Here is a 13373-nt window from a genome sequence, read left to right as displayed (position 1 = left end):
CGGGATTATGCGACCATCTTAGTCGCGTCCAGGCTCCGCACCCCCATTTTTTTTTTTTAAAACATCCGTGTCCCTAAAACACATTGATAACGTTTCTTGTCATACTTAAAAGTATGTTTTTCTCTCCGTGTGTAATATATGCGGGAAAAAGCAGATTTTAAGTACATTGGCTGTTTAATTGTAATAACCACATGTGTATATTATATATGATGAAGGCATATTTGAAATATTGCACATTTTTAATTTAAAATTCAAAACATTTTTTTAAGATTGTTTTTTTTTTTATAAAGAAATATATTTTTTTCAGGCTTTAAAAACAAACAAAAGATATATAAGTAGAAAAATATACATTCTTGATTGTATAGATGAATCTTCTATAAAAATTCCCATATTGTCCATAAATTGTTCTTTTAATTCTGATCAATCATCTAGGAGAAAAGGAAAATTTAAAAATTATTTACATTGTTAAAGGGATATTGTACACTAGATTTTTCTTTGCAAAAAACGTTTTATAGATGATCCATTTATATAGCCCATCTGGTAGTGTTTTTATAAAAAACATAATTTATGCTTACCTGATAAATTTATTTCTCTTGTAGTGTATCCAGTCCACGGATCATCCATTACTTATGGGATATTCTCCTCCCCAACAGGACGTTGCAAGAGGATCACCCACAGCAGAGCTGTTATATAGCTCCTCCCCTCACTGTCATATCCAGTCATTCGACCGAAACAAACCGAGAAAGGAGAAACCATAGGGTGCAGTGGTGACTGAAATTTGATTAAAATTTAGACCTGCCTTAAAAGGACAGGGCGGGCCGTGGACTGGATACACTACAAGAGAAATAAATTTATCAGGTAAGCATAAATTATGTTTTCTCTTGTTAAGTGTATCCAGTCCACGGATCATCCATTACTTATGGTATACCAATACCAAAGCTAAAGTACACGGATGATGGGAGGGACAAGGCAGGAACTCAAACGGAAGGAACCACTGCCTGAAGAACCTTTCTCCCAAAAACAGCCTCCGAAGAAGCAAAAGTATCAAATTTGTAAAATTTTGAAAAGGTATGAAGCGAAGACCAAGTCGCAGCCTTGCAAATCTGTTCAACAGAGGCCTCATTTTTAAAGGCCCAGGTGGAAGCCACAGCTCTAGTAGAGTGAGCTGTAATTCTTTCAGGGGGCTGCTGTCCAGCAGTCTCGTACGCTAAACGGATTATACTCCGAAGCCAAAAAGACAGAGAGGTTGCCGAGGCCTTTTGACATCTCCTCTGTCCAGAGTAAACAACAAACAGGTTAGATGTTTGACGAAAATCTTTAGTAGCCTGCAAGTAAAACTTCAATGCACAGACTACGTCTAGATTATGCAGAAGACGTTCCTTCTTTGATGAAGGATTAGGGCATAATGACGGAACAACAATCTCTTGATTGATATTCTTGTTAGAAACCACCTTAGGTAAAAACCCAGGTTTTGTACGCAGAACTACTTTATCTGAATGAAAGATCAGATAAGGAGAATCACAATGTAAGGCAGATAACTCCGAGACTCTTCGAGCCGAGGAAATAGCCATCAGAAAAAGAACTTTCCATGATAGAAGTTTGATATCAATAGAATGAAGGGGTTCAAATGGAACTCCTTGAAGAACTTTAAGAACAAAGTTTAAGCTCCATGGGTGAGCAACAGGTTTAAACACAGGCTTAATTCTAACTAAAGCCTGACAAAATGCCTGAACGTCTGGAACGTCTGCCAGACGCTTGTGTAAAAGAATAGACAGAGCAGAAATCTGTCCCTTTAAAGAACTAGCTGATAATCCTTTATCCAAACCCTCTTGGAGGAAGGACAATATTCTAGGAATCCTAACCCTACTCCATGAGTAATTCTTGGATTCACACCAATGAAGATATTTACGCCATATCTTGTGGTAAATTTTCCTGGTGACAGGCTTTCGTGCCTGTATTAAGGTATCAATTACTGACTCGGAGAAGCCACGCTTTGATAGGATCAAGCGTTCAAACTCCATGCAGTCAGTCTCAGAGAAAGTAGATTCGGATGATTGAAAGGACCTTGTATTAGAAGGTCTTGTCTCAGAGGCAGAGTCCATGGTGGAAAGGATGACATGTCCACTAGGTCTGCATACCAGGTCCTGCGTGGCCACGCAGGCGCTATCAATATCACCGAAGCTCTCTCCTGTCTGATTTTGGCAATCAGACGAGGGAGCAGAGGAAACGGTGGAAACACATAAGCCAGGTTGAAGAACCGAGGCGCTGCTAGAGCATCTATCAGTGCCGCTTCTGGGTCCCTGGACCTGGATCCATAACAAGGAAGCTTGGCGTTCTGGCGAGACGCCATGAGATCCAGTTCTGGTTTGCCCCAACGGAGAACCAATTGAGCAAACACCTCCGGATGGAGTTCCCACTCCCCCGGATGAAAAGTCTGACGACTTAGAAAATCCGCCTCCCAGTTCTCTACCCCTGGGATATGGATCGCTGACAGGTGGCAAGAGTGAGTCTCTGCCCAGTGAATTATCTTGGAGACTTCTGTCATCGCTAGGGAACTCCTGGTCCCCCCTTGATGGTTGATGTAAGCCACAGTCGTGATATTGTCCGACTGAAATCTGAGGAACCTCAGTTTTGCTAACTGAGGCCAAGCCAGAAGAGCATTGAATATTGCTCTTATCTCCAGAATATTTATTGGAAGGAGTTTCTCCTCCAGAGTCCATGAGCCCTGAGCCTTCAGGGAGTTCCAGACTGCACCCCAACCTAGAAGGCTGGCGTCTGTTGTTACAATGGTCCAATCTGGCCTGCGAAAGGTCCTACCTTTGGACAGATGGATCCGAGATAACCACCAGAGAAGAGAAGCTCTGGTTTCCTGGTCCAGATTTAGTAGAGGGGACAAATCTTTGTAATCCCCATTCCACTGGCTGAGCATGCATAACTGCAGCGGTCTGAGATGCAGGCGCGCAAATGGCACTATGTCCATCGCCGCCACCATTAAGCCGATTACTTCCATGCACTGAGCCACCGTGGGGCGCGGAATGGAGTGAAGAACACGGCAAGCATTTAGAAGTTTTGATAACCTGGACTCCGTCAGGTAAATTTTCATTTCTATAGAATCTATCAGAGTCCCTAGGAAGGAAACCCTTGTGAGAGGGGATAGAGAACTCTTTTCTTCGTTCACTTTCCTCCCATGCGACCTCAGAAATGCCAGGACTATCTCTGTATGAGACTTGGCAATTTGAAAGCTTGACGCCTGTATCAGGATGTCGTCTAGGTAGGGAGCCACCGCTATGCCTCGCGGCCTTAGAACCGCCAGGAGTGAGCCCAGAACCTTTGTAAAAGTTCTTGGGGCTGTAGCCAACCCGAATGGAAGAGCTACAAACTGGTAATGCCTGTCTAGAAAGGCAAACCTCAGGAACCGATGATGATTCTTGTGAATCGGAATGTGAAGGTAAGCATCCTTTAAGTCCACTGTGGTCATGAACTGACCCTCTTGGATCATGGGTAGGATGGTTCGAATAGTTTCCATCTTGAATGATGGAACTCTGAGGAATTTGTTTAGGATCTTTAAATCCAAAATTGGTTTGAAGGTTCCCTCTTTTTTGGGAACCACAAACAGATTTGAATAAAACCCCTGTCCTTGTTCCGTCCGCGGAACTGGATGGATCACTCCCATTACAAGGAGGTCTTGCACGCAGCTTAGGAATGCCTCTTTCTTTATCTGGTTCGCAGATAATCTTGAAAGGTGAAATCTCCCTTGTGGGGGAGAAGCTTTGAAGTCCAGAAGATATCCCTGAGATATGATCTCCAACGCCCAGGGATCCTGAACATCTCTTGCCCACGCCTGGGCGAAGAGAGAGAGTCTGCCCCCTACTAGATCCGTTGTCAGATAGGGGGCCGCTCCTTCATGCTGTCTTGGGGGCAGCAGCAGGCTTTCTGGCCTGCTTGCCCTTGTTCCAGGCCTGGGTAGGTTTCCAGGCCTGCTTAGATTGAGCAAAAGTTCCCTCTTGTCTTGAGGTAGAGGGAGTTGATGTTGCACCTGCCTTGAAGTTTCGAAAGGCACGAAAATTAGACTGTTTGGCCTTTGATTTGGCCCTGTCCTGAGGAAGGGTATGACCCTTACCTCCAGTAATGTCAGCAATAATTTCCTTCAAACCAGGCCCGAATAAGGTCTGCCCCTTGAAAGGAATATTGAGTAATTTAGACTTCGAAGTCACATCAGTTGACCAGGATTTAAGCCATAGCGCCCTGCGCGCCTGGATGGCGAATCCGGAATTTTTAGCCGTTAGTTTAGTCAAATGAACAACGGCATCAGAAATAAAAGAGTTAGCTAGCTTAAGTGTTCTAAGCTTGTCAATAATTTCAGTCAATGGAGCTGTATGGATGGCCTCTTCCAGGGCCTCAAACCAGAACGCCGCCGCACCAGTTACAGGCGCAATGCATGCAAGGGGCTGTAAAATAAAACCTTGTTGAATAAACATTTTCTTAAGGTAACCCACTAATTTTTTATCCATTGGATCTGAAAAAGCACAACTGTCCTCGACAGGGATAGTGGTACGCTTTGCTAAAGTAGAAACTGCTCCCTCCACCTTAGGGACTGTCTGCCATAAGTCCCGTGTAGTGGCATCTATTGGAAACATTTTTCTAAATATAGGAGGTGGGGAAAAGGGCACACCGGGTCTATCCCACTCCTTACTAATGATTTCTGTAAGCCTTTTAGGTATTGGAAAAACATCAGTGCTCGCCGGCACTGCATAGTATTTATCCAGCCTACACAATTTCTCTGGCACTGCAATTGTGTCACAGTCGTTCAGAGCAGCTAATACCTCCCCAAGCAATGTACGGAGGTTCTCAAGCTTAAATTTAAAATTAGAAATCTCTGAATCAGGTCTCCCCGATTCAGAGACGTCACCCACAGACTGAAGCTCTCCGTCCTCAGGTTCTGCATAGTGTGACGCAGTATCAGACATGGCTCTTACAGCATCTACGCGCTCTGTATCTCGTCTAACCCCAGAGCTATCGCGCTTGCCTCTTATTTCAGGCAGTCTGGCTAATACCTGTGACAGGGTATTATTCATGATTGCAGCCATGTTCTGCAAAGTAATCGCTATGGGCATCCCTGATGTACTTGGCGCCATATTAGCGTGCGTCCCTCGTGCGGGAGGCGAAGGGTCCGACACGTGGGGAGAGTTAGTCGGCATAACTTCCCCCTCGACAGACCCCTCTGGTGACAATTATTTTATAGATAAAGACTGATTTTTACTGTTTAAGGTGAAATCAATACATTTAGTACACATTCTCCTATGGGGCTCCACCATGGCTTTTAAACATAATGAACAAGTAGTTTCCTCTGTGTCAGACATGCTTGTACAGACTAGCAATGAGACTAGCAAGCTTGGAAAACACTTTAAACCAAGTTAACAAGCAATATAAAAAACGTTACTGTGCCTTTAAGAGAAACAAATTTTGCAAAATTTGAAACAACAGTGAAAAAAGGCAGTTACACAAACGAAATTTTTACAGTGTATGTAACAAGTTAGCAGAGCATTGCACCCACTTGCAAATGGATGATTAACCCCTTAATACCAAAAACGGAATAATAAATGACAAAAAAAACGTTTTTAAACACAGTCACAACAACTGCCACAGGTACTGTGGTTGTTACCCTCCTCAAACATGACCTTTAGAGCCCTTCAGAGATGTCCTGTATCATGCAGAGGGAAGCTGAATGTCTCTGTCAGTATTTTTATCTGCACAGAAAAGCACTAAAATAGGTCCCTCCCACTCATATTACAACAGTGGAAAACCTCAGGAAACTGTTTCTAGGCAAAATTCAAGCCAGCCATGTGGAGAAAAAACTAGGCCCCAATAAGTTGTCACCAAACCTATATAAAAACGATTAACATGCCAGAAAACGTTTTATATTACACTTTTATAAGAGTATGTATCTCTGTTAATAAGCCTGATACCAGTCAATATTAAATCACTGCATTTTAGGCTTAACTTACATTAATCCGGTATCAGCAGCATTTTTCTAGCAAGTTCCATCCCTAGAAATATGTTTACTGCACATACCTCATTGCAGGAAAACCTGCACGCCATTCCCTCTCTGAAGTTACCTCACTCCTCAGAATATGTGAGAACAGCAATGGATCTTAGTTACTTCTGCTAAGATCATAGAAATCACAGGCAGATTCTTCTTCTAATGCTGCCTTTGATAAAACAGTACACTCCGGTACCATTTAAAAATAAACTTTTGATTGAAGTTAAAAACTAACTATAATACACCACACTCCTCTTACTACATCCATCTTTGTTGAGAGTTGCAAGAGAATGACTGGATATGACAGTGAGGGGAGGAGCTATATAACAGCTCTGCTGTGGGTGATCCTCTTGCAACGTCCTGTTGGGGAGGAGAATATCCCATAAGTAATGGATGATCCGTGGACTGGATACACTTAACAAGAGAAATGTATAGTTTTGCTTATTTTTTTAAATAACATTGTGCTGATTTTCAAACTCCTTACCAAGCCAAAGAGCGGCAGATGTATACGCTCGTTTACAGACTCCTGCTTGCTCCTGTTAAAGTTATCTGTCTTTTCATATGCAGGGAAAGGGGGAGGTGGTGAGTGCCTGCTCTTTTTGTTTATCCAGCCCCTTTTAGTGGGTGTCCCAGACTAACCTCATCAACAGTGCTAAACTGGGAGCTTTTATGTAAGTTTTAAAAGGTTTTATACTGGATTTTAGATCAGCATCTGTGCATATTCTTCTTTATAGTAGTGTCTATTACATGCAGTTATATGAAAATTGGTATATACTGTCCCTTTAAGGGTTGTATGGTATAATAAAGTTGGTTGTTGATCCTGAAGACATGGAAATTACAAATAATAAAAATGCACTGTAATTAAATGTACTTTAAGACCAGTTTCATCTATAGCATTTAAACAATTGTATTAGATTAATAATATTTCGCCTATCAATCTGCAGAATTATGACAATCTTTGCTCATAACCTTTTTTTTTTTTTTTAATGCCCAATTGAAGATCATTACGTTTAAAGGGGAGTGAAGCCCAACATTTTTATTTCATGATTAAGATAGAGAATGCAATTTTAAACAACTTTCCAATTTACTTCTATTGTCTAATTTGCTTAATTCTCTTTGTATCCATTGTTGAAGAAGCAGCACTGCACTACTGGGAGCAAGCTGAACCTTGGGTGAGTCAGTAATATGAGGCATATATGTGCAGCCACCAAACAGTAGCTCCTGAGCCTACCTAGGCATCCTTATCAATAGAGGAAACCAAGAGAACAAAACAAATCAGAAAATATCAGTAAATTGGAAAGTTTAAAATCACATGCTAAATCATGAAAGAAAAAAAAATGGGTTTCATGTCCCTTTAAGATAAATAACAAAATTACCTTTTAACCAGGTGATGTAATGGTTAAAGATTCTCCCCCATACTTAATACACCATGAACTACATCCTCATTCAATTAAAAAAAAGTAATAAACTTAAACTACATTATCTTATGTTTTAAAATAATCTTCTGCTTCTACAATTCTGAAGTCTAATAATATTGGTTGTTAGCAAGTAAAGAAGATCTATATATGGTGTCACTAATCCCTGGGGAACACCCTCCAGCATCACTAAGTTCCTCTGTAACACCATTCATACTATTTAAGAACTGCACAAACATATTTTAAAGGGACAGGAAACCCCAACATATTATTTCATGATTTGGATAGAACATACAAATTTTAAATAACTTTCCAATTTACTTCTATTATCAAATTTATTTGCTTCATTATCTTGTTATCATTAGCTGAAGGAACAGCATTGCATTACTGGAGCTAACTGAACACATCTAATAAGCTAATCACAAGAGACAAACGTCTGCAGGGAACCAATTGGCAATTAGCTCTCACAAGGGATACCAAAAGAACGAAGCACATTTGAAAATAGAAGAGAAATGAAGTGTAATAAAATAACATGCCCTATCTGAATCATGCAAGTTTAATTTTCACTTTCCTACCCCTTTAAACTCTGTTTTTTTCTCACACCTACCTGCTGTTAACCTCTACAACTTTCTTGAGAACAAGCTAGCCATTCTGAAAACAGTGTCTTGCTGTTACCTGTATAATGTGTCCTGCTGATTATTACATGCTGATCATACCTGCTTACTGTGCTTTGTATATAATACTGTGTCTTACTGGTCATTACTTGCATACTGTACCTTGCTGGCCATTGTCTGCATACAGTATTGTGCTAATCATACCTTCCTGCTTATACTAACCATAGACTTAGGAATGGTGCTCTCTGAACTTGCTTTTCTTCTGTACTCAAATTTATACCTGTTTTAAATGTTGCTCTTCCTCTGGCTGCCCTGTCCACAGTCCCCAGAAACCTCAACAGTAACATTATTTATTGGAAAAGGTGATTTATTCTTTATGTTAAACAAAAAAAAAAACCTATTTATGGCTGGCAGGCATTTAAATCATGTAGTATAATTTTTAGGACTAGCTACGGTTTGTTTATAGCAACAATCTAGTGATTAAGAGACAAAAATTTATCAAATCGAATCACATCTCTAAAATAAATAGACCAGACAATAAATGCCACACATAAAAAAAAAAAAAAAAATAGAGCAAGAAAGTGTGGGAGTGAGTTCATATGTTTTTTTCTCCAGTGTGAAGAAATATATTTATCAACAATGTATATGAATGCCCCATATACCTTTAATGAAATCCAAAGGAGACCCCCTGTCTCTAAATACAATTTCAACTATTAAGATTAGCATATGTGGCTATAGACAGTCTGCTAACTAGGCCCTCGTTTCCCTGAAGTACCAGCTCTCCACCAACCCCCACTTGAAGCACAATCCTAGCCAGTAGGAAATATGGATCCTTTGAGACAGATCTTTGTAATTATAGTCCCATAATGCTAGAAACTTGGTTACTATGGTATCGAGAAAAAAAAAAAGAAGAAGATCAACTGCAGCTGTGACCATATTCAAGTAGCATGTAGTTTCTTGAACAAAGATAACCCAAGAGCTTGACGTTTCTGACTAAACATTCCTGGCAAGTTTTTAATCTTGGGAAAGAACCTTTACATGTTTATTCCCATGAAAATACCCAGATTCAAAAATTTAAAACCTTGCACCTGTTGAAAATCCATTTAGTATATTTCAAACATGTTTGTTGCTTCTAAAGTTTGTTTTTGGGCGTGTGAATCCCACTCATGCTCAGTTCACATTTTATAAGTAGGATCTTGAAGGACAGTAATGAAAGTCCTTCTTCTAACTCTATGTAGATTAACAAGGAAAGAGAAAATATTTCAGTAAGAGGCCTGTACCCATGAAAACAACACTACTCAGATTACAATTATCTACGGATCAATAATCCCTAGAGTATGGAGAGGCATACACTGTTGTTGTCCTCCTGGAGGGGTTCTACTGATTGGATGCTGTGGACTCTCCTGTACTGCAGAGCGGAAAGAAGACTACAGTCTCCTACCTTGCCAGCTCTTGCTGGAACACCTGGTGACATCATAGGGGTATTTCCCCACAGTGAGTCTGTTACTAGGTGGAGGGGTGATGTATGATGCAGGTGATCTTTGTAAAATGTTTTGAAAACCTGCAGCATCACTTAAAGTGATGTTTATCCAGAGGAAAAATGGGGTTGTAAAAGGGCCCCAAATCTCCTCCTCGTTGGTGCTAGAAGGTCAAGTGACCGAGTAATTTCAAAATGGTAGACTCCCTTCTTTCATGTGATTTACTCATCTCCTTGGCATGCACTTGGTCATATGCACCACTAAAATACAGGTCATTTCAAGTTTTGGAACAGGGGCTATTATGGAGCCTCTATTTCCCCCTTACGCTTAGAGGGATATGAGACCCTCATATGAAAGAGGGAATTTCCGTCCTCTAAATGAGGGGTCATACCCCTCTCTAATTTTCAGGTAATCACCATGATGTATATACCTGCACAGTGGTCCTCTTTGCTAAGTGTGGTCTCAAACCCCTGCCATTACCGAATATATTTATTGTATAGGGGAAAATGACTCCAAAGTACCCCATATCCCTTAAATACAGCATACAACACACACACACACATATATATATATATATATATATATATACACAATGCCCCTCACATAAGAGGGGATTACCCATTATCAAATGAGAGGAATCACGTTTCATGATGCATTAAGGGAAGAATCTATTCTATCCAGGAATTTTTTTTAAAGTTTTTTTAGTGTGTCACTGCTAAATACAGGTGCCATTCTAGAATAGTCCTGAAGGTTGGAATGTGAGGAGGTGACAAGAGAGAGAGACTCCGTCAGCGGGAAGAATATTTGCAGGAAAGGGCAGAGAAATAGAAGGGTACGTACGGTATTACTTAGGATCTTGTATTTTAGGGTCAAGATTGTTTTTTAATTTTTTTCTTGAGGCTAAAGGAGGCCAGTGGGAGGATTAGCATATAGGTGCAGCATATGAGGAGCTATTTGTGAGGAAGATCAGCTTGGCAAAGCCATTATAGATGGATTGGAGAGGGAACCATATGATAGTTTAGGACAGGATGGATTTGTAGTTCTCAAGGCAGGATACAACGAGAGTAAATAAAACTCTTGGTTGTGACTTGCCTAACAAACTGCAAAACTATAAAGGTATTTTTAAGGTGCACTGGTAATTCTTTGTCAAAGACTCCTCGTAGGGTACAAATGCTAGTTCAGAGTTAAACATGACCCCAAGGCAGTGGTCATGATGGGTTGGTTTGATCACAAAGTTGTCAACAGTTATCAAGATTTGGGGTGTGGGGATAGTGGAACAAGAGGGAAAATAGGAGGAGCTTATGTCTAACCTGCATCTAAAGTAAAGCTATAGTAGATTATAAGGAGTGTGGGAAAATAGTGCGCTGGTGAAATAAAGTATCAGACCCCTTACAGTGTTTTAGATCCTTCAATCTAAAAGTAGTGTATCGTGGAAAAAGAGAGGTTTTGTAAGGGCGCTAATAGCTGAAGATACTTGTGTGAAATTATTTATACTATCTGTGATAGATATCCGTGATAAATGTTTAAAGTGTTGATAAAATCAAATCAGAAAAGCTTCTAAAAAACAAGTGGTTTATTTGGTTACAATATGATTAAAAAGATTTTTTAGAGACGTCTCTAGTACAATTCGATCAGAAAAAATAATAAAAAATAAACATGAAAATAAAAGTAGTACTGATTAGTACTTCATGAGAAATATTAGTTTACTGCTTATTTTATTAGTCACACGGAAAATATCTATTGGGGTGTGACTAAGCAATTTGCCAAGATTTCTCGTGAGTTTTTCAGAGTTCATAAAATTACACATAGACATGTATTTAAAATTCACATACCGACTTGATAAAACTTGTGCAAAAAAAAAAATGGAGCTTAAAATAGAGCTGTGCATAAGAAGGAAATTTATATAGAGTTATGTCTCTATACCGGATTAGATCAATCCTTTGTATTTGTTTCACAGCAAACTATCAAAGATAATTATCATGTCCATATGTATGAACCAAGAGAAATGTCCAATAATCTTATACTGCTGATAGCTTAAGATTGCAGTTTGCAACTCTCATACAGATTGTACCTTATCGTATGCGTGAGCAACAGCAGGGTATCCTGTGCGTCCTGCGGCTCAGTTCTTCTGGCAGTGTCCTCGTGTTGTTGGCGTCTGACGTCACACCCGATGTGTGGGGGCTTGTCTTGCGTCTGCCAATCACTGCTTAGACAATTGTTAGTATACAAAATACAAAATACCTTCTTGCATCCGATACTAGGTAACAAATGTCTTCTTGTATCTGATACTTAGTACTTGTTAGGTACCGATCAGCGGAGATGTATCTGATGAAGATAGATTCACCTGCACTTAGTGCTGTTAGCACGCAGGTTCCGATGATGCTTCTCTTTAATGTCCTTTGGTGACAATCAACCCGGGTTGGTTCAATCGGCTCAAAGAATAGTGGAGTCAAGTATGCAGTCTTTAACTTCTACGCGTTTCACTCCCTCCAGGAGCTTTATCAAGAATGATTTGGACTGTTTGACTCCTCTCTTTAATAGGTGTATCCTGTTTCCCATTGGTTCATGGTAATCTCGTAGTTAAGGTGGTATCATTTATTTGCACTTGCTCCTTATACATTGCTCCATTATATTGCTTATCATAAATTTGACCAAACATTTAATTATCAAATTCTAAAGAGACCATAAAACAATTATTATTTTTATCGAGACCAATAAAAAATTTTGTAAAAATTAGACCAAATATATTAGAAATAAATCTAAATATAAAAGCATAGAGAATACATGTTATTGGGGAAATTTAATTATTGTGTTTAGGATGCATGAAAAATATATTCTCTAATCAAGAAGAAATGGTGAGATATCCAGTTCTGAATTTAAACCTTTGGGGAATAGCGTGTCAAATTTAAAGATATACTCTGCCTCTTTTAGAAGCAGTTTTTTCTGTGTATCCCCACCTCTCCAGTGTTTTTCTACTTTGTATATACCCCAATAAGATAGATCTTTTGTGTTGCCCTTATGTGTGGTTTTAAAATGTTTATAAAGATGTGTGTCCTCCATTCCATTCTCTATATTATTGAGATGTTCCCTGATTCTATCTCTCAGAGTTCTCTTAGTTTCTCCAAAATAAAAAAGATTGCAAGTGCATTTTAGGACATAATGCCTTTATGTGAGCATCTTATGAGTTCTTTAATTAATATGGTATTATTAGGACCTATCTGAATCGTATTGGATTTATTGCTGTGTTTACATGACTTACATGAGTAACATGGAAAGAAGCCTGTTAGCTTCTGTCCATGGAGATCTTTTTGTATTAGTTTGTTGTTTTTGGTTTTTTTTAGTTCGCTGGGTGCAAGGGCTGATTTTAAATTACTTGCTTTTTTGAAAACAAAACTGGGGTTATCTGTTACTTTTTCTCCCAGGATATTATCTTCCTTAATGAGATGCCAATGCTTTTTTATAATTTTTTTCACCACATTATGGTCAATGTGGTAATCAGTTATGAAGGGAATTTTTATTATATTTTCGTCTGTATTTGTTTTTTCTTTGTATACTAGTAATGATTCCCTATTGGTATTTTTAGCCCTTTCTAATGCTTTTTTGGTATGTATTGTGTTATAACCTCTTGAGTTGAATCTTTCAATTAGTGTTCCTGCCTGGTCTTCAAAATCTGCCATCCTAGAGCAGTTTTTTCGGACTCTAAGACACTGCCCTATTGGTATGTTGTCTTTCCAAGCGTCCAGATGACAACTTTTGGCATGCAAATAATTGTTACAATCAACTTGTTTGAAATATGTTTTTGTCTATATCTTATTGTCCAGTGCCA

The 13373-nt window shown here is 39.3% G+C and overlaps 1 protein-coding gene across 1 annotated transcript in view; it reads right to left on the bottom strand.

Annotated features, from left to right (window-relative positions):
* Positions 1 to 220: 220 nt before the first annotated feature.
* C3H3orf52 (chromosome 3 C3orf52 homolog) overlaps positions 221 to 13373 on the bottom strand; it is a gene marked incomplete in the record, with an annotated part of 327789 nt that continues 314636 nt past the window's right edge. The window contains 1 exon segment of the mRNA XM_053706875.1: positions 221 to 428. Coding sequence (XP_053562850.1) covers positions 421 to 428 — 8 coding nt within the window.

The sequence above is a fragment of the Bombina bombina genome, chromosome 3, assembly GCF_027579735.1.
Source record: "Bombina bombina isolate aBomBom1 chromosome 3, aBomBom1.pri, whole genome shotgun sequence".
In the NCBI taxonomy this organism is placed as follows: Eukaryota; Metazoa; Chordata; class Amphibia; order Anura; family Bombinatoridae; genus Bombina; species Bombina bombina.
The sequence above is the reverse complement of the archived record's forward strand: the minus strand, read 5'-3'. Positions and strand labels throughout refer to the sequence as shown.